Source organism: Schistocerca nitens, chromosome 3 (genome assembly GCF_023898315.1).
Source record: "Schistocerca nitens isolate TAMUIC-IGC-003100 chromosome 3, iqSchNite1.1, whole genome shotgun sequence".
NCBI classification, from domain to species: domain Eukaryota; kingdom Metazoa; phylum Arthropoda; class Insecta; order Orthoptera; family Acrididae; genus Schistocerca; species Schistocerca nitens.
The window spans coordinates 361,633,111-361,654,540 of NC_064616.1; the positions used below are offsets into that span (position 1 = coordinate 361,633,111).

A 21,430-nucleotide genomic window follows, 5' to 3' on the forward strand; every position below is an offset into this window, starting at 1 on the left:
ATGGATGAAAATCAAGATGAATTCATGCCAAAGGGAGACTTAAAACGACACACAATCAAACAAGGGTGTCAGTGGGTAAAATAGTCTTGGTCTAGAGTGAGAGAAGACATTATTGTTAAATCTTTCAAGAACTGCAGCATAATTCACACTCTCAATGGCAGTGAAGATTATCTTATACAAGATGTTCAAAAAACAGTGTTGAATAATTTGAGAGGTGGTAGTACTCATTGAAACACAAAAAATAAGTCCAATAAATGCGAGTCCAGAAACGCTTACTTGAAAAGATAAACGTATTTATTGAAAGGGCTGTGTGGTGCTTGATTGTGCACAGTCATTGCATTGGTGGTCCATTAAACGTGATGGCACGGTATGATGATGTCCTGCTCATAGTACTCTACCTACCATTAAGTGGTCTGCTGGCATGTAGTGTGAGTCATGTTGTAGCCTACATTAGTTTTTTGTCATATTTGTGTGCCTTACTGTACAGTGCCATCAACCCTGGGTACATATTGTGGTGTTTTATTTTCTTGCAAATACAGATTCACTTATGTGTTTACTGTTATTGTGCTGTTTGTACATGCTAATGGTGTAGTACATTTACATTTTCTCTCTTCCATCACTTGTTAACAATGGAAGCCTACTACTTGACAAATGAAATGGCAGGTGTGATATTCTGCTATGGTTTAGCAAATGGACATAGTCTGTGAGCCCGTGCTCTCTATGCTGAAAAATATCCACAATGCAGAGTACCCTCTGATAAACTGTTCAGCAGACTTTTCCAGCATTTGAAAGGCATAGGTACCCTTGCACCTCAGAAGACTGACAGTGGAAGGCCCTGTACAGTACAAATGCCTGACATGGAGGAGCATGTGCTACATTCGGTGTAAGAAACCCCTGGGACCAGTGTGGAATGATTAGCACCAGCAGAAGGCATGTCTCACTCTTTTATCTTGAAAGGTACTTCATGAAAAATTGCTGTTCCCCTATTATCTACTGTGTGTTCAGGCCCTAAGGTGGCAAGATGATCATGGCAGATGGCAGTTTTGTCAACAGCTATTGCAGAAGTGTGCTGCAGATCCACTGTTCACACCCAGGATTTTATTTGCTAATGAGGTAAGGTTCACAAGAGATGGTGTTGTGAATTTCCATAACTTGCATGTATTGGCAGATGTAAATCCCCAAGAAATTCAGGAAAGAGGGCATCAACAATGATTCTCAGTCAACATATGGGCAGGCATACTTAGCGATAGATAAATAGGGCCATATGTGTTACCAAAAAGGTTAACTATGGTGCATCATCTGGAATTTCCTGTTCATGTATTGCCTACCTTGTTGGAGGCTGTGCCAGTGTAGCAACGAATACAAATGTGGTTCATGAATGCACACCAGCACACTTCTGTCACAATGTGTACGAACAGCTGATACAGACATCTCAGGACTGCTGGAATGGGAGGGGGGTGGGGCTCACCTTGGCCTGCTCGTTCCCCTAGACTTTTGGTTATATGGACACATGAACAAATCGGTCTGCACTACACCAATCAATGATTTGTGGATGCTACAGGGTCGCATCTTCAATGCAGGCCAGCAGGTACAACAGCAACCAGGCATACTTCAAAGGGTGCGTCATTTATTACACTGGAGGCCAGAGGAGTGCACTGTCATGAATGGACACTACGTTGGACACCTTCTGTAAACACGTTTATCACAGAAAGTGTGCATTTCCAGACCCATGTTTGTTGTACTTATTTTTCTTGTTTCAATGAGTGCTACCACCTCTCAAAGTATTTGACACTTTTTTGAACACCCTTTATATGAAGAGGACAACAATGAAGAAGAAGAAGAAGAAAGTTCAGATGACAATTTTCATGGATTTTAAAGGTCAGTTTGGTTTTATAAACTACAAATTTTTGTTAGTCTGGCTTTGCATCTAATGATAAAAATTGTAAAAATGTTTTTTTAAAAAAATTACTTAAAAATTAAGGTGTGTCTTATGGTCCTAAAATATGGTATGGATATGTCAGTGCAAAATACACCAGTTTCATTTGATTATAATTCAAAAACTGCAATCTTGTTTCATGCATAAACTGATTGTCTCAATGTTTAGCATAAAAGATCAATGTAATGATCCCTAGACAGAGAGCAGTCTAATATTAGACCAAGGAAGGCAGTTGGAACATCTAATTTTATTTCCGTACTATCATCAGACACAACACACCATGGAACTCCATCAGTTTAGTGGTTCAGTTGAAAGTACAATAAACTCATTCTATTAACGTTTACGCATAAGTAATTCCTTTTGAAACATTTTCTCTTTTAACTTTCACAAAATGAAGGTTTCTTTTCAGTAAAATGCTTTTGGATGTATGACAACAACATTGTGGTAATGATGTTACCAACATTTTGACAACAGCTTGCAGGATGTAAAACTCTTGTAACTTTCCCAACAAAACTGCTCACAGTCTGAAATGGAAGCTCTCTCAAAAGGAAGCTCTCACCATCATCTGTGGCACTTTGAAATTCTGTACCTGTTTTGGGGAGTATTTAATTTGGTATGTTGTGATGTTACATGATGTAAGCCTTGCACATAAAATGGTCAAAGAATGGGAGGTTTAATTGAGATATGTAAATGATAAGCTGCATCACAGTTGAAGACCATACAGATAAACAAGAGTTGTGGTATGGTTCACGAGACCACAGCAAGCTGAACAGAGGTTGAGTAGGCACCTGAGAAGCCATTCTGAGGATATCACCTGGATTTCCCCATGGCAGAAGGGTATGAAACTGAGCCACTTCAAGGCTATTGACACTGAGCACCATAACAAGATTCTGACTGCATCAAAAACTAAAGCACACATGTTAACCAAAAATACAAAAATCACTTCAAATAAACCTATAGAAAATCTAATGAAAGTGTTGAAATCACAATAAAGAGATAAATTCAGTAAAATATCATCATGTTTGTACAATAAATACTACTAAAGTTATTGACATTTATATGTGAAATTGTTTGCAACTACTGTAACAAAAGCAACAAACTTGCTACAATTTCATACAGTGCTGCGTCTGATGGCACTTGGAGTCAGCTACAAAATAAGTACATTTGTTGCAGTACAGAAGAGACTAAGTAATTTTTATGAAAAAAATGTTGAATAAGTTATGTCTATGAGCCAAAACAATGTGTTTTCTACATTTACACTAAAAAAATTAGCATCAGAATGAACTGTTTACCTTACTTCCCCAATTTATTTATATGTATATAATGTGAAAATCTGGTAATATAATGTTGTATGAATGTCAGTTGATCAGAGAAGTGTGCATGGGCATGAAGAACAAGGATGTGAATGTCACTATTCCTGCAGCTCCAATTTGTAGTGAAAATTCTTTGTCCAAACAGGCCTCCAAAGGCCTGATGGTACCAACTGACCACCATGTCGTCCTCAGCTGATAGACATCACTGGATGGGAATGTGGTCAGCACGTTGCTCTCCTAGCCATTGTCAGTTTTTACAACCAGAGCCACCAGTTTTCAATCAAGTAGTTGCTCAATTGGTCTCACAAGGTCCGAGTGACCCCGCATGGCAATAGTGCTTGGCAGACCCATACAGTCATCCATCTAAGTGCTTGCCAAGTCTGACAGCACTTAACTTCAGTGATCTGACAGTAACAAGTGTGTAGCATAAAATAGTTATATAAAAGCATGATTTCAACTATACGTAAAACTATCTGAGAAATCTGGCATTGCTCTATATTTATTTACTTCATTCATCTATTAGTCCTTCTCCTCCTCATCCATTCTCTTCCATCCCCCCCCCCACCTTACCCTCTCTCTATCTACTTCCTCCTCTCCCTTTCTTTATCCATTCCCCTGTCTTGGTCCATCTCCTCCTACCCTCCACCCCCCCCCCCTTTTTCACTCTCTCTCCATTTCCTCTATCCCCTCTCTCTCTTTGCCTCCCCCCAATATCTGTCTGTCCATCTCCTCATTCACCCTTTCTCTGTCCACTTTCTCCTCTTCCCCTTCTCTATACATCACCAGATGATCACACCCACCCCCAACCCAATGCAAAGTTAGTGTTTTTTCACTCTTACAGTATTTCTTTCCAGATAGTAAGTAATATGTGTACCAAGTTTGGTCAAAATCAATCCAGAGGCTTTGGAGGAGATGTTGAACATATTCATATTTAACATTTATTGCACACATATTGTCATATCCTGTGCTGTTTTACACTATACAACTCCATCTGTGATGTTCAGCCATGTGGCTTAATCTTAGGCCCTGAAACATGTTGACAAAATTGTTAGCTTGCTGCAGAGCTCATTCTCATGACCTGGTTGACATAAGTGGGCAATTGCACTTCATACTTTTAAAAGCATTGCAAATATTATCAGACCTCTGAAACATCCTTTCCACAAATGACTACTTTATGCCCCAATTTTGATATAAATGTCTTTCCTGAATCACTCACAAGTCCAGTAAATGAACTGAAAACTTAGTTGATCAATTTTAAAGCTTCAACATTTTTTTCATTATTGCAGTGTCAGTTCCTTTCTTGAAAATTTTAACACACAAACAGTGATAACACAATATGCAGTTGCAGTACTCCACTAGCTGCAGAAGCTTGGCAGGGAAATAATGTAATTGTATAATTATTTGAAATGGAAACTGAAACTGAATAGCAACTAAATGACAAACTTACCACTGCAGTTCACCACACAGTCAGTTCTGATTGTCCCATATGGTGTGATGACTCCAGAAACTTTTTTAGATCCAAAGTTATTTTTCCCTCGCAATATCTTAGTTACAGGACAATTTTCTATAAGCTGTTGAATCATAGAAGAAAAGTATTAAAATTCACTCTAATTGGGCATATCTTATGTAACTACAAAGTAGTCAAAGAAAACATTACCTTAGCACCTGCTTGTACAGCAGTTCGTGTAAGGGCTGTACAAAGCATAGATGGGTCAACAGTCCCATCACCAGGAGAGTATAGACTTCCATGTACTACTTTCTCATTTATCAGAGGAAAAATCTTTTTTGTTTCTTCTGCAGACAGTATACTGGACTCAATGCCAAAGCTGTGGCCTACTGTAGCTAAACGTCTATATTCCTCCAGTCTTTCCTGTAACAAATAAAAGAGGTTTCAATTTTATGCAATGAGCTGCTCTTTCTCTCAACACAACTTATTGTTTAGTACTCTACAAATTTTCTGTGTTCCCTATCCCCCTTCTCATACTTTCTTCTTTTCCAAGAGTCTCTAATTTACTTTTGCTACGCATACCTAAAACCCTGACAATTATATTCCTTTACTGATACCCTGTTCAGACAATTTTCATCGTATTCAGCTGAGGACAGAAACTCCCTTCTTAAGTACTCTTTTAGTTTATGTTTTTACATTTCTCTTAACATGTAGTCATAAAATGATGAGATTTGCAATGACGTATTTAATAATACATAACATTATATTTATATGCAATGGCTAATAAATAATTTATATTACATCAACTTTGATAAATTACAGACTATATAATAATGTGATTTTTTGAATGCTTACTTACAAAGGTTTAAATCTGTTTCTGACTTATAATTTCTGTTTTTCAGTAAAAGTTATTTCATACTCTACAGCAATTTTGTATCTTCTTTCACTTTCACTTGTAATGTCTGCTGACAAGTATGCCTACAATTTGGTTTCATAGTATGATTATGGGACTTTAAGGAGCTTAGAATTCTTTCAATGAATAGAGACACTTAATTATAAGAAATGTTTTTAATTTTGTTTTAAATAAGTTCTCAGCAGGCCTTCTTGTGCTTCTGGGAAATTCTTGTGTAACCTCAAGCCACTGATGTATGGACTGTGATTTGTGTGTGTGTGTGTGTGCGTGCGAGCGCGCATGCCGATGTGCAGTGAGATATTTATTTTGGATAAGAGCATCACAACACGTCTCCCTGTATCCCAACCTAGGCATCAATTATTAGCTCTCTTCTGTACCACAAATATTCTGTTCAATTGCATGTCAGCATCATGCCATAGTATATAAATCTCAGGGTTTCATTTCATACAATTTTGGTCAGTTGGCTAAGCAAGTGTAATGTACTACTTATTTTTGTTCACACAACATTTACAGAGCAAATTGTCAACATCTGAAATTCTGCAAACATTGCACTTACTTTTCTACATCTGCTACATCTACACCTGTACTTTGCAAACCATTAGGAAGACCTTACACAAAACCCAAAGAAATTCTGGTCATTTGTAAGGGCTGTTAGTGGCAGTAAATTTAGTGTCCACATACTAAGGTGTTGTGACTCGCCAATCTTCCAAAGTGCCACCGCAGAGTTACGCGCGTCCTCTACATACGGCGCTGTCTGCCAGCCATGCAGCAGCCACACCACCTAAGCGGCCAGCCAGTCAGCGGCCACTAGACTTGGACTCAGTGCTGATTTGACTGTTACAGTGTACACACGTCTTACTTTGTTTACTTGATCTGTGACTTACATGTATTGTGTCATCCTAGAAATATATTTGTTCAACTTGATGTTATAACATAATGGGTGATTTTTTGGATGATTTCATGATGCCTTCAGTTGCCATTCTCTTTATTTCATGCAAAAATTGTACAATTTTGGTCTTAGGCCATTTTCAGGTATCTAAAATGGAAGTATTATACCTTGGATAATTAAGTGGGACATGTGCTAGCACATGATAACTTACTTTATGGATGCTTCTTTAGCAGTATATTATGCCATGTATGTCCTTACTACTATGACTGAATATAATGCTCATAAAATAAATTAGAAAGATTTTTTGCTGTTTTAGGAGCATGTTACTTTTGAGCAGTTGTTGCAAAGCTCTTACATATAAGGACCAGCTTTTAATGTGCATAACACTAGGAAGATCACATTTTACAGAAATTTGTTAATTAACCTACATATGCCTTTCTTCTCAATTACATGTAATTATATTTGTAGGTTAATTAACATTTTTTTATAAAATAATTATAATGTTCTTAGTGTTAAGTATGTTAAAATATGGATCTTACATGTAAGAGCTTTGCAACAACTCCTCAAAGGTAATGTGCTCCTAAAATAGCAAAAAACCTCTCTAATTGATTTTACTAGAAATTACATGCTGCCATTGGAGCAAAGACACATGTAAATATTAGTGTCAGCAGCATTGAGAAACAGCTGAAATCATCAACACTGAACAGAGTCTGAGAGCCAGACAAATTACTCATCAGGCTCTATATTGAATTTCTGGCTGAGATAACCCCTCTTTTAAGCACAAGATACTAAACATCTATGGACAAAAAGCTGTGCTCAGAGATTGGATGAAAGCATCCATCAATAAGAAGGGCCACAGGAGTGAGCCACAAAACTAATATCCAATATACTTGACATCCATTTGTTGTAGAATCTTAGAACATATACTGAGCTCAAATGTAATGAGGTATCTCAAGCAGAGTGACCTCCTGCATGTAAAGATGCTAGTGCACTGTCCCCTTCTGCAATGCTACATCCACATATGGGACACTGACCAACTTTTGGGAAGCTTCCATGCTAGCCAAATGATTTAGCAAAATGGAGGAATGTGGCAGAGGCATGTCTTCCATGTGGTAAGCTACAGACAGCTGTTTTTAAGCACTGGACGAGCCAATTACGTCACTTGCATGGCAGGGCTATGTTATGAAACCTGCTGTGTGAGAGTTGCTGGTACAAGATTTACTGATGAAGTCATAATCAGGATGGCTGGGCCATGCTATGACACTCAGCCTGTGCCAGTTTTTGCCACCATCCAAGGCATGAAGTGAGATCCAACCAGTTCCATGTTATGGGCAACCGCCACCACCCACTATTGCTCTCCAGGTTGCAGCTCCGTGTTCATCACCCTGGGCAGTACTGTTGGGTAGACCTGTCCAGCCCTGACCATTGCATCATTGTCCCACCATCCTGACAAAGCACCAGCTGTCTACCACAATGTAAAGGTAGAAAATCTCTGTGCTACCATTCGCCTCCATATGAAACACTTGCATTGGAACATTTGCGCCATTGCACTCGGGTCTGAGGGTCAATGCCTTCTGCCTGTCACCTGCCTGCTGCAAACACTCTGCTCCATGTTTATTTTTGTTTGGAACTAAAGAACTTTAACAATAGATCAACTGCCTACATCACCTGCACTTCTGTCCACATCCAGCAGATAGCTGCTTACTCACATTTACCTATCGACACCTGTTACACTATAAAAAGCACAATTATATGAAGTATCAAGTGAGATTTATACTGGATTGCAGATTTCTCAATGGGTTGGAGACAGCATTTTAACATTGATGGATAGTCCTTAGTAGATATAGAAGTAACATAAGGTGTGTCCCAGGTAAGTGTGTTGGGGTCCTTATTGTTTACGTAGTGTATTAACGACCTTGCAGACAATATTAATAGTAACACTTTTCACAGATTATGTAGTTATGTATAATGAAGAAATTTCTGACAAAGGCTGCATGAATATTTAGTTATATCTTCATAACTTTTTAGAATGGCATGAATGTATGAAGAAAATGTATTATCCTATGATTGCAATATCAATGAGTCAAACTTACAGTTAATCAACTTACACAGCTTGGCATAACAGTCTGTAATTATATGAAATGGAATGATCATATAGGCTCAGTCATATCTAAGAAACATAGCAGACTTCAGTTCATTTGCACTCATTCTACAAGAAGACTGCCTATAAATATTTTGTGTGCCTCATCTTAGAATATCTTCTGGTAAACCTTCCGGGATGTAAGGTCATGGTCCATGAAACTCTTCAGCTCCTAACGTTTCATCCAATGAATGGTCATAACTTTGTTTGATTCATTGGAGTTCAGCAAGGAAATGTTGCAAAAGTAGAGTTGGTTGGTTCTTCAAGATAGATGCAAATTATCCCATAAACATCTACTCACAAAATTTCAAGAACCAATACTAACAGAAGAATCTACAGATATTCTTTGGCCACATGCACATCACTCCTGTAGTGACCATGAAGACAAAATTAGACCAATTACAAGATGTTCAGAAATATTTAAGCAGACATTCTTTCCACACTCCATACATAATTGCAGTGGGAAGAAATTCTAACATATGGTACCATTCTAAGTATGCTCTGTCATACAATTCACAGTGATTTGCAGACTATGGATGTAAATGAAAATGTAGATGTAGAAGGTATGACAGATTTCTTATGACACGATATCATGTGATTTTCCTTAAAATTTCTTTGTTTGATAATTTAGCCTGGTATTATAAGAGGTGATCAAAACGTTTTCATTTGAGAGCACTGCTGCAGCATATATGCAACCCAGCATGACTCTGATGTGAGTATATAAGCACCAACATGTAGGCAAGGGGTAATATGTAGCCTTTGAACAGGAAATATTTGATCACCGATTATATGTGGACCCCCTCAATGAAACACTGTCTGTGTGGGCAATGGGATTTGTGTGTTCCAATGAAGAGGAGGGCTACACTGGTGGTAGTGTAATTGTTGGCAGGGTCTCCCAAGCCAGTCAGGTCTTTACAGAGGATCCAGACAAAGTGTTTCTCACAACATCCTGACTAGAATCCTATCCTTTTCTTTTCCTCTCTGTGACTGTGCAATAGCAGTGGGAGCTCCTTAGTTACCAGGACAACAGTGATGCATGTAGGCCTCACTGCGGAGCGAAGGATAGCATTCTGTAGTTGAGGTGAAGACAAGCTACCTAAGGGGTAAGGCATTGAAATAAAAATTTGGCAGTTGACCAGGCCATGATGTGGAAGGCCACTCTTCGGGGGACTGTGAGCTGATTGCACAGACAAACAAAAAAAATTCAGATCACAGAAACTAAAGGAGAAATAGCCAGATGGAGCTTAAGAATGTGATCTTGGCCTGAAAATGAAAACCCATATTGGGTTTTGGGATGTAAGAACATTGAAGAGGTGGGAAGGTTAAGGCAGGCTGAAAAAGGGATGGAGAACTATAGACTGGATATATTGGGACAGAGTGAAATATGGTGGCCAGAATCTTGGGAAGTTCAACTACAAAATGGTGAACTGCTACTGTATGTAGGAGAGACAGGTGAAGATGTTATGTATAAGAACAGTGTAGGACTCTTACTATCTAAAAACTGTAAAAGGGGTTTACTAGAGATGAAACCAGTGTAAGAAAGGATAACTGCATGCTTTAGAACAAATGTGCAAAATATCATTGTAATTCAGTGCTACACACCTACTGAAATGGCTAAAGAAGAATTAAATGATATGTTTTATACAGAGCTAAATGGAGTCCTTAGGCAAACTCATTGTAGAGACACAAAAAATTTAATGGGAAACTTGAACACAAAAGTTGGTTCAGGAAACAAAGGGCTTGAACACATCATGGGTGTACACAGCATTGGGAACAGAAATGCAAATGATGAACTGTTGATAGATATGTACACTGAGCATCACCTAGTTATTGGAGTTTCACTGTTTCCAAATTGCATGGGTCTTGTCAAATCATGTTACTGAAAATCAGATAGATCACATATCTGTAAGCACCAAGTTTCAACACTCTCTACTAAATGTCAGAAATAAGAGAGAAGCAGACATCAGAATGACGCTGACACTGATGCTAAACGTGCCTGATCCTTCGCCCAAGGTATGGAGTCTAAGCTTAGTATAGCTGTTCCTCCAAGATCCTCGTGGGTTGGAATGGTGTTGCCTCATGTTCTGGATGGTCCTTGCGTGTTGCCTGGTCATAAATCTTGGTTGCCAGCATGCAGGCATGCTGGCGGTGACGTTGGATGTTCCTGTGGTACTAGGTGTTCTTCCCATCTCATGCTATGTTGATCAGCGCAGACTCCAGCTTGGGTGAGAGCTTCCTCTCTCCAGCTCCAACTTCTTTCTTCAGCCGCGTGACCGCGTCCTCCAAGATGAAGCCCCAGTCACACGGCGTGAAGATCGGGTTGGAGTTTATGGTGTGGAGGTCCTTCTTCATGATGAATTCGAGCATAATTGCCCGATATCCACCACGAAGCTCGAACGGCCGGTGTGGAAGTGGTGGCTTCCATTTCCCTTCCGCTTGCGCGAAAAGGTACGGTTTTCTTTGGACATCATACTGCCCATCTCGCAACATGGTCGCAATCTTCTTCGGGACTGCTGGGAGGTTGGTGACGTCCGGGAAAGGGATGGTTTCGGAGTACATCCCTCCCCCCTCTTGTTTGTCCTGCTGCTGCTTCTTCTCCACAACCGGCTGTGGCGGCGGCGGCGGCGGGACAGGCTGCACCACGTCCATGGGCATCTCCCCGGTTTCCTGTATTGCTACAGGTTCCGGGGCGACGTCCGTTTGCGTGGACATGTCCACCCCAGCATGTCGCACCACCGTGGGGTTGCCATCGGGGGCGGGTGGCTTCTTTTGCAGCATCCTTATTTCTTCCCACAACTCTTGCAGCTGCCGGTGGAGACCGACGATCTCCTTCTGCATTGCCACTCTCTCTGCCGCCATCGGGGCTTTGAGGGTGGCCACAGCGTCGTCGGTGGTGGAGCTGGGCGGGATTGCAGCCTCCCCGTTTCCCCCTTTGGGAGGGGGTGGTGGGACGGCTGCCTCTTCTTCATGTACCACTTTCTTGGTGGTAGGTGTCCACTGCTTCAAATATGCACAGCTGCGTGCGTTTGTGGCGTGTGCGCCTCCGTAGTTAACGCACATTGGCGCGACGTGTGGTGGCTTGTCGCAGTCGGGTGTATCATGTGCCTTTGCACATTTGAAACACGCGACTGCATCCCTACACATCCTGCCACCTAGTTTCAGCTGAGTTCAGATTGAAGATAGTGGCAAATAGAACAAGTCCACCCTAGCAGCAAAGAAACAGATGCAATAAGGTTAAAAGATCAACGTATGTACGAAAAATTTGCTCTTGAACAGCAAAACAGATTCCAGGTACTCTCTGACAAAAACTTTATGCATGAATGAATTGAAAGAGGTTGGCAAAAAATTAAAGATAGCTATCTAGATGTTGAAGAGAACATATTAGGATTTAAGACAAATGAAAGAGAAGAATGGATCTCTGATGACACATGAAATGTAATTAGCTGCAGGAAAGAACTATAAAAAAGTTAAATTTTTTTAAGACAAGAGTGCAGAAGAGTGAGGCATAAAAGGAATACATGGAGGCAAACAAAAGACTGTAAAGAGGATAAGGCAAGATAACAGGAAATGGATAGTTAAGCAGACATAGTTAGCAAAAGAGGCAGCAAGACAAGGAAATAAGAAGGGCCTGTACAATATTATCAAACAACTCTCAATGAAGAGCTTTAGGCATGAAGGACCAGTTAAGAGCAAGGATGACGTGATAATCACAAACCATCAGGCGTACTATAGAGATGGGAGAAGCATTTCATGGAGTTGTTAAACCATAAAGGCAGCCAAGAAGAACAGGTGAGGGATGTTCCAGAGGAATTCAAAGCAGATTAAGATATAAATCTGCAGTGTCCCACAATGGGCAAAATTAGGAATGCTTTGAGAAGCCTAAAAAATGTGAAGGCTCGAGGCCTAGACAACATAGCATCAGAGCTGTTAAAAGCCAATATTGAAAGTAGCGTTAAAATGCTTCACCCTTTCCTGAAGCATATTTGGCTAGAAGATAAATCCCCAAAGGAGTAAAAAAGTGGATTGGTGGTAAAGATTCCAAAGAAAAGGAAATATGTCAGATTGTAACAACTGATGTGGTATTACACTGCTGTCAGTACCTAGTAATGTCCTCACCAGAGCTATTTTTAACATTATTAAAGATCTAATTGAAAATCAACTGTATAAAGAACATGCTGGTTTTTGGGCAAATGCAATATTGTTGACCTTATTAATACTCTTAGGATCACATTAGAGCAAAACAAAGCTGACCGGGTTGGCTGAGCAGTTCTAGGCGCTATAGTCTGGAACCGCGGTATCGCTACGGTCGCAGGTTCGACTCCTGCCTCGAGCATGGATATGTGTGATGTCCTTAGGTTAGTTAGGTTTAAGTAGTTCTAAGTTCTATGGGACTGGTGACCTCAGAAGTTAAGTCCCATAGTGCTCAGACCCATTTGAACCATAGAGCAAAACAAAGAAATACAGGCAACCATGTAACTGGTATTCATTGACTTTGAAAAGGCCTTTGATTCCTTGACCCATCAAGTGCTGTGGCATGTGTTGTGGAAATACTGTGTACCACAGAAGATTCTAAACATTGTCAAATGTCTGTATGTTCCACAAAGGAAATCTCACAGATCCAATAGAGGTAACAGCTGTAGTCTGACAGGTTGTGTTTTGTCGCCAATGCTCTTCCTACATGTCCTTGACTGAGTTATAACAGGAGTCACAGTGGGCAAGTATATGGAGGCGTTGGATTTTGCAGATGATATTGTTTCAGTAACTCACAGTGTGACAGATATGAAAGCTAAATTAAACTCACTGAAAAAAGAAGCAGAACTTGCTGGGGTCAAGATAAACATAGGTAAAGCAAAGGAAATGAGAATAAATTCTGGGAACATGGAAGTGACACTGCTTTAAGGGGAGCAGCAAGTGGAGACTGGCAATTCATTCCTATATCTGGGTAGCGTGGAGCTAGAGAGGATGTGAAGAACCACATGCCCTCATACAACTGTATCCAATACGGAAAAACAGAAAAACCACATGAAAAATTAAAATTAATATTTTTAATACAAATGTGAAGGCTGTCCTTCCATACATGAGTAACAGCTGGAAAGAATATAAAAAGATAACGTCACAATTATAGAGCTTTGTAAATAGGTGTCTCTGGTATATAACGAAAATCTGGTGGCCAGCAAAAATAACTACTGAGGATCTCTCAGGAAAAGTGCAAGCCAGACACCCACAAAAGAACAGATATGTGAGAGAAAGCAGAGATGGCTGGGGCACACATTGAGAAAGCCAGATGGAGCATCTGAAAAGAAGACACCGGAATGAAATCCCCAAGGAACAAGGAGGAGAGGCAGGCCTAGAGGTACATGGAAAAGGATGCTGGAAGGGGAAGCAAAGAAAGTTAGCAAGGCCTTGGTGGAACTGGGGGAAATGGCCAAAGACAGAGATGCATGGTAAGTTCTCCTGGATGCACTATGCTCCCATAGGGGTCAAAGGAATTAAGTCAGTATGTCTGTTATATTGAAGGTCAGAACCCTCCTCATTACACAAGCAATCAAAACAAGACCTCTATTCTCTGCACTATACAGCTGCCACATTCACAATTCACAGTGATGGCTGGCAACACTCTAAAGCCAAAGATTTTTATGTTGACTTCATCAGAACGGTCTTCATTCAGTCTGTAGCAAATTCCTAAGAGAGAAATTTAATGGAAATTTTCTATCACTCAATGAAAAGAATTATATTTTTATTGGTTAAATATTATATAATGTATCACTATCATATTTTTCTTAAGGACAGCAAGAAAACTCCATTTTTATACAATAAGTTTTCTGGTTTATCTGCCCTGTGTCACTGACCTTAAATGTTGCCTATTGTTTTTATGCAGATCAAAAAAACTAACTTTATATTAGATCTTTTAAATAGCCAGCTTATATCATCTGCTACTGAGCCATAGAATAGAATAATTAGAAGCTTTTTACTCTGTCCTTCAAGGCCACTATTTTGTAGTTCCACTTCAGGGTGCACTGAGATCTGTAGATGAATTATTGTATGTTTGTCTTTCTTTATGCCATCCCTTGTATCTCAACTGGTATATCTTGTTCATAGAGTTATACTATTAGATAGACTAGGAACATTTTTATATTTGTTTAAAATATGTGTGAGCACTTTACCTGCATATATGGTTAGGGACATTTGTTAGTTAATTCTGAAAAGATATTATACTGACCTGAAATTTTTAAGGGTGAAAAAAATAACAGAGTGAAAGATATTTACCTTGTTGTGAGCTATGTAAAGTCCACCATTATTTATCCAGCCAGGATTAAATCCAGTCTCTATTTCCAGTTTTGCAAGCAAATTTCGAGTTGCTGCCAAGAGTTGAATTTCAACATCATTAGGACGTAAGCTCCAAACAAGACCAGCTGAATGCCATGTTGTTCCAGAGGTGACTTTGGAGCGTTCTAGTAGCACTGTGTCAACTCCCCGTTTTGCTAGCTGATAAAGTAGGTTGCATCCAGCAGAGCCTCCACCTGGTAATTAATGTGACTTACTTAAAAGTAATAAAATTTTAATTATGTAGTACAGAGTAAGAACGTAACAATTTTTTTACAACCTGAAAAGACTATTTTCTAAAAAGCTGAAACATAAAATGTAACACTCAATTCTTTACATACCACACATGTCCGCAACCTGGCTACCAGTAGCATGTTCACTTATGAGTGACCTACCATTCCTCAGAGATTGTTGTCTATCTTTATATTTACATTTAAGACAGTCTTTTAAATTTTGAATAATTGATTTCTCTGAAAGCTTAATATTTCATTTTTCTATATTTACATTAATTTATTTTCATTCCTAGCATATACACTCATGCTCATAAATCAAGGATAACTGTAGAATGTGGTGCCACACAACGTGGCACTCCTCAAAACTAGTGCTAATAGCATAGGTACATTGGGAACACACACAACACAGATCCGTAAGTCCACAGTGTTGGTGATAAGTTGAGAAAACCATCCTGAAACACATGTGCTACAAAACACCACTGTTTCCTGCACATGTACCCTGACATCAATATGGGATATGATCACCATGCACATGTACACAGGCCACACAACTGGTTGGCATACTCTGGATCTGGTGGTTGAGCAGCTGCTGGGGTATAGCCTCCCATTCTTACACCAGCACCTGTTGGAGCTCCTGAAGTGTCATAGGGGTTTGAAGATGTGCAGCTATACGTCAACCGAGAGCATCCCACATGTGCTCGATGGGGTTTAGGTCTGGAGATCAGGCAGGCCACTCCATTCACTTGATATCTTCTGTTTCAAGGTACTCCTCCATGATGGCAGCTCGGTGGGGCCATGCATTATCATCCATCAGGAGGAAGGTGGGACCCATTGCAACCCTGAAAAGGTGGACATACTGGTGCAAAATGACGTCCTGATACACCTGACCTGTTACAGTTCCTCTGTCAAAGACATGCAGGGGTGTACGTACACCAATCATAATCCCACCCCACACCATCAGACCACAATTTCCATACAGGTCCCTCTCAAGGACATTAAGGGGTTGGTATCTGGTTCTCGGTTCACACCATATGAAACACGGTGAGAATCACTGTTCAGACTATACCTGGACTCGTCTGTGAACATAACCTGGGACCACCGTTCCAATGACCATGTACTGTGTTCTTGACACCAGGCTTTACAGTCTCTCCTGTGACCAAGGGTGTCAGTGGAATACACCCTGCACATCTCTGGGTGAATAAACCATGTCTGTTCAGTCATCTGTAGACTGTGTGTCTGGAGACAGCTGTTCCAGTGGCTGCGGTAAGGTCCCAAGCAAGGCTACCTGCAGTACTCCATGGTTGTCTGCAGGCACTGATGGTGAGATATTGATCTTCTTGTGGTGTTGTACACTGTGGACGTCTCATACTGTAGCACCTGGGCATGTTTCCTGTCTGCTGGGATCATTGCCATAATCTTAAGTTCACACTTTTTAGCACACGGAGGGCCCGTGCTACGACCTGCTGTATTTGACCCGCCTCCAGTAGCCCTAGTATTCTACCCCTCATAACGTCATCAATATGTGTTCTTTGAGCCATTTTAAACACATAGTCACCATTAGCATGTCTGAAAACATTGGCACACTTACTTGCTGCACCGTACTCTGACATACACCAACACACCTCTGCATATGTGGACTGCTGCCAGCACCACTATGCAATGACTGCAGGTCAAATGCACTGCATGATGTTGTTTCACCATGTATCAGCATTATCCTTAATTTATGAGCATGAGTGTAGTATAGCTTTTAAGTTCTATTCACTTCTTTTTGGAAAAAATATTGGAAAAGTACAGAGTCCGCCTAAAATGAGCATATATTTGTGCTATTCTACATTTACATCTACATCTACAAAAATTCTCTGCAAGCCACCATAAGGTGCATAGCATAGGGAACCTTCTAGCACCAGTAATCATTTCCTCTCCTATACCACTCACAAAAAGTGGGGTAAAAATAACAGTTTGTATTCCTCCACATGAACCCTAATTTCTCTTATCTTATCTCCATGGTCCTTATGTGAAATGTACGTTGGTGGCAGTAGAATCAGTCTGCAGTCTGCTTCAAATGCTGATTCTATTGCACCCACGAGAGACAGCACCAGCAGCAATTTCTAGTAAGACAAGCAAATGGAAAACATTGTCAGCCCCCCTCCCCATTTGAATGATTTTTAGTCAAAAGCAAAAAAAGTAAGAAACCCACAAATAAACAGAGGCAAGACATTATTTGAAGCTAGTGCTACATTATAAATAACTAAGAGTAGCAGTAATAGCAAGCAAAACAAAGCCAGCTCATCCCATTTCAGAGACTGCATTATAATGTTAAATTACTAACTAAAAAAATACAAGACTTAGAAATAATCTTAGATTGTGACCTAAATGTTGATGTAACCTCTGTAACACAGGAAAACAGCAAACAGAAACAGCAAGTATCTCTGGTTTTATCCCAGGCAGTTTGTAAGCCAGCTCCATCTGATTTCAGAAACTGCACTATAATGTTAAATCACTGATGTTACCTGTATAAAACAGCCAATATATATATATATATATATATATATATATATATATATATATATATATATATATATATATATATGTGTGTGTGTGTGTGTGTGTGTGCGAGTGTATACCTGTCCTTTTTTCGCCCTAAGGTAAGTCTTTCCGCTCCCGGGATTGGAATGACTCCTTACCCTCTCCCTTAAAACCCACATCCTTTCGTCTTTCCCTCTCCTTCCCTCTTTCCTGATGAGGCAACAGTTTGTTGCGAAAGCTTGAATTTTGTGTGTATGTTTGTGTTCGTTTGTGTGTCTGTCGACATGCCAGCACTTTCATTTGGTAAGTCACATCATCTTTGTTTTTAGATACATTTTTCCTACGTGGAATGTTTCCCTCTATTATAACCATATATCTGGTTTTATCCTAGGCAGTTTATACTGTTGATCTCTCAACAAACATGGAGGGATAACTCCTTTTCAGAAGAGAATTAAGGTATAGGGCAATCCAATCCAAACAAATTCCAATTTGATAAAGGAAAAAAACTTTAAAATGGCAAGTATTTGAGGGGCATTCAGCAAGTAAGACAACACATTTTTTTCTCAGGCAATTATTGTTGAAAAAATGAGGAATTTGTTGAGGGATATAGTGGAATATTCCTACTTCAGGCTCTACAGTTTCATGAAGTTCCAATAGGTGGCAGCATTATACATAGGCTTCAAAACGGCATCTGTAATAAAGGTGCATTCCAAGAAGAGAGCTGTCACTGAGTTTCTTTTGGCAGGAAACCAGAGCATCACAGATATTGATAGGCTCTTGTAGAATGTCTACAGAGACCTGGCAGTGAATAAAAACATGGACAAGGCACCCATCATCATCACAACAAGTTCGAACAAACCTGTACACTCTCCCACAAGCTGCACACAACTGTGACTGCTGCAGTGTTGGAATGAGTGGACACTCCATTTGAGGTGATAATTGGATTACAATCAAATATCTCACAGCAGAACTGGATGCCTCTGTTGGTAGTGTTGACACAATCATCCACCAGTTGGCGTACTCAAAGGTATGGCCTAACAGGAGACCATAAGGAAAAACAAAGAACCATCTATCCAGAATCAAGGATGTTTTGTGAGGCTGATTGTGACAATTTTTTGTCAAACATAATCACAAGCAATGAAACATCGGTTCATCACTTTGAACCAGAAACAAAATGGGAATCCATGAGGTGGCACTGCATTACGTCTCCCCCAAAGAATAAGTTCAAAGCCACACCCTCAGCTGGTAAAGTCATGGCAGTGGTCTTCTGGGACTCTGAAGGGGTTATTCTGCTTGATGTCTACCCTCATGTTGCAATGATCAATTCAAAAGTGTATTGTTCTACCCTCAGGAAACTGATGAAATGACATCAGTATGTTTGTCACCACAAAAATGCAAATGAATTTCTCCTTCTCCATGACAACACAAGGTCTCACACAGGTCTGTGCACTGAGAGGAGGTCACAAAACTTCATTGGACTATTCTCCCTCATTCACCACACAGCCCGGATATTGCACTTTCTGACTTCCATATGTCTGGCCCAATGAAGGGTGCACTGCACCGGAAGCAGTACATGGATGATGGGAAGGTTACTAATGTTCACCAATAGAGTGGTATCATATAGGCATATAGATCATCTCACTAAAGTGGCATAAGGCCATCACATCAAACAGAGATTATGTTGAAAAATAGAGTTTTGAAGCCTAAAGAGTAGGGAATAATATGGTGTATTAGAATCCTGAATAAAATCAAGATGCTTTCAGACTAAAAAGAATGACAGAGTGCAGCTCACAAGTGGTCACACTCTACAGTGGTAACTCCATGCTAACTGGCATTTTTGCGAAGTTTCTTCCACACCATGACCTGACGTTTTGTCTCAGAAGTTAAATAATGGACCCAGGTCTCATCCCTAGTGACAAGCTGGTGCAGGATTTTGTGCATGAACTGACCTCTCAATTATGTCCCATAAATGTTCAATCAGATTCATGTCAGGCAATCTTGGTGGCAAAATCATTCACTCAACTTGTCCAGAATGTTCTTCCAACCAATCATGAACAATTGTGGTCTGGTGACATGGTGCATCATTGTTTGAGAACATAAGTTCCATGAATGGCTGTAAATAGTCTCCAAATGGCAAAACATAACCATTTCCAGTTAATGATTGGTTCAGTTGGACCAGAGGTCCCGGTCCATTCCACGTAAACACTGCCCACACCATTATTTAGCCACCACCAGCTTGCACAGTGCCTTGTTGACAACCTTGGTTCATGGCTTCTTTGGGTCTGGGCCACACTTGAACTCTACTATCAGCTCCTACCAACTGAAATCGGTACTCATCTGATCAGGCTACAGTTTCCCAGTCATTTAGGGTCCAACAGATATGATCATGAGCTCAGGAGGGGGGCTGCAGGTGATGTCATGCTGTTAGAAAAGTCACTCACATCGGTTGTCTGGTGCCATAGCTCAGCTACACCAAATTTCACTACACTGTCCAAATAAATACATTCGTCTTTCCCACACTGATTTCTACAATTATTTCAGGCAGTGTTGCTTGTCTGTTAATACTGAGAACTCTAGTCAAATGTGGCTGCTCTAGGTCATTAAATGAAGCCTGTTGGCCACTGCATTGTCCATGGTGAAAGGTAATGCCGGAAATTTGGAATTCTTGACTCACTCTTGACACTGTGGATCTCATAATATTGAATTATCTAATGACTTTTGAAATGAAATGTCCCATGCATCTAGCTGCAACTAATGTTACCCATGCAGAGTCTGTTAATTCCTGAAATACAGCCATACTCACTTCAGAAACCCTTTCACGTGAATCACCTGAGTAAAAATGACAGCTCTTCCAAATCATGTTGTGTACATGATACTACCACTATCTGTATATGAGCATATTGTTATCCCATGACTTTTGTCATCTCAGTATGTACACTGTCCAGTTTCATGAATGTGACCAGCAGTCAAAAGCCAGAATAACCACCTTTTGGAGCACTATATGTGCAAGAAGAGAGTGAGGTTGTAGAAGGTACCAACAGGGATGTGGAACCATGATGACTCCAGTGCAGAGGCCAACAGCACTAGGTTTCTCAGCTGAGGATCCACTGCTTGAACAGCCCGATCGAGATTGTCCTGCAGGTTCTCGACAGGGTTTAAATTTGGGGAGTTTCATGGCCATGGGATTACACTAAACCCATCCTGGTGCTCTTTGAACCATACATGTACACTGTAAGCTGTGTGCCACATTTCATTGTCGTGCTGGTAGATGCCATCATGCCTAGGAAAAATAAACCACATGTAGGGGTGACCATGGTCCCAAATGATAGATGCATACTTGTTTTGGTCCTCTATGCCTTCCAGAATGATAAGGTCAGCCAGGGAATTCTACAAAAATATTCCCCAGATCACAACACTTGCTCCTGGTTCCAGGGTGTCTGCTTTCAAATGTTTCACACCATAGACATCTACAACCACCTGTCTGATGGAGCATAAAAGATGGTTCATCTGGATAGGCCACCTTTCACCACTCAGTGAACAACCAGCTGTGGTATTTGTGTGCAAATTCCAGCCTTTATCACTGATGAACAGCAGTCAGCATGGGTGCATGATCTGGGCACCTGCTGTGGAGGCCCATACACAATAATGCGCACTGAACAGTCATTGAGGAGACATTGTTGGCAGTCCCTTGGTTCATCTTGCTCGTCTA

The 21,430-nt window shown here is 40.4% G+C and overlaps 1 protein-coding gene across 2 annotated transcripts in view; it reads right to left on the reverse strand.

Annotated features, from left to right (window-relative positions):
- LOC126248308 (sarcosine dehydrogenase, mitochondrial) overlaps nt 1-21,430 on the reverse strand; it is a 245,949-nt gene that overhangs the window by 130,218 nt on the left and 94,301 nt on the right. For both annotated transcript variants that reach the window (XM_049949180.1, XM_049949179.1), the window contains exons 4-6: nt 14,906-15,159; nt 4,907-5,119; nt 4,697-4,820 (exon numbers count right to left, since the gene is read on the reverse strand). In XM_049949180.1, the coding sequence (XP_049805137.1) occupies nt 4,697-4,820; nt 4,907-5,119; nt 14,906-15,159 (591 nt within the window). The remainder of the gene's footprint in view (nt 1-4,696; nt 4,821-4,906; nt 5,120-14,905; nt 15,160-21,430) is intronic.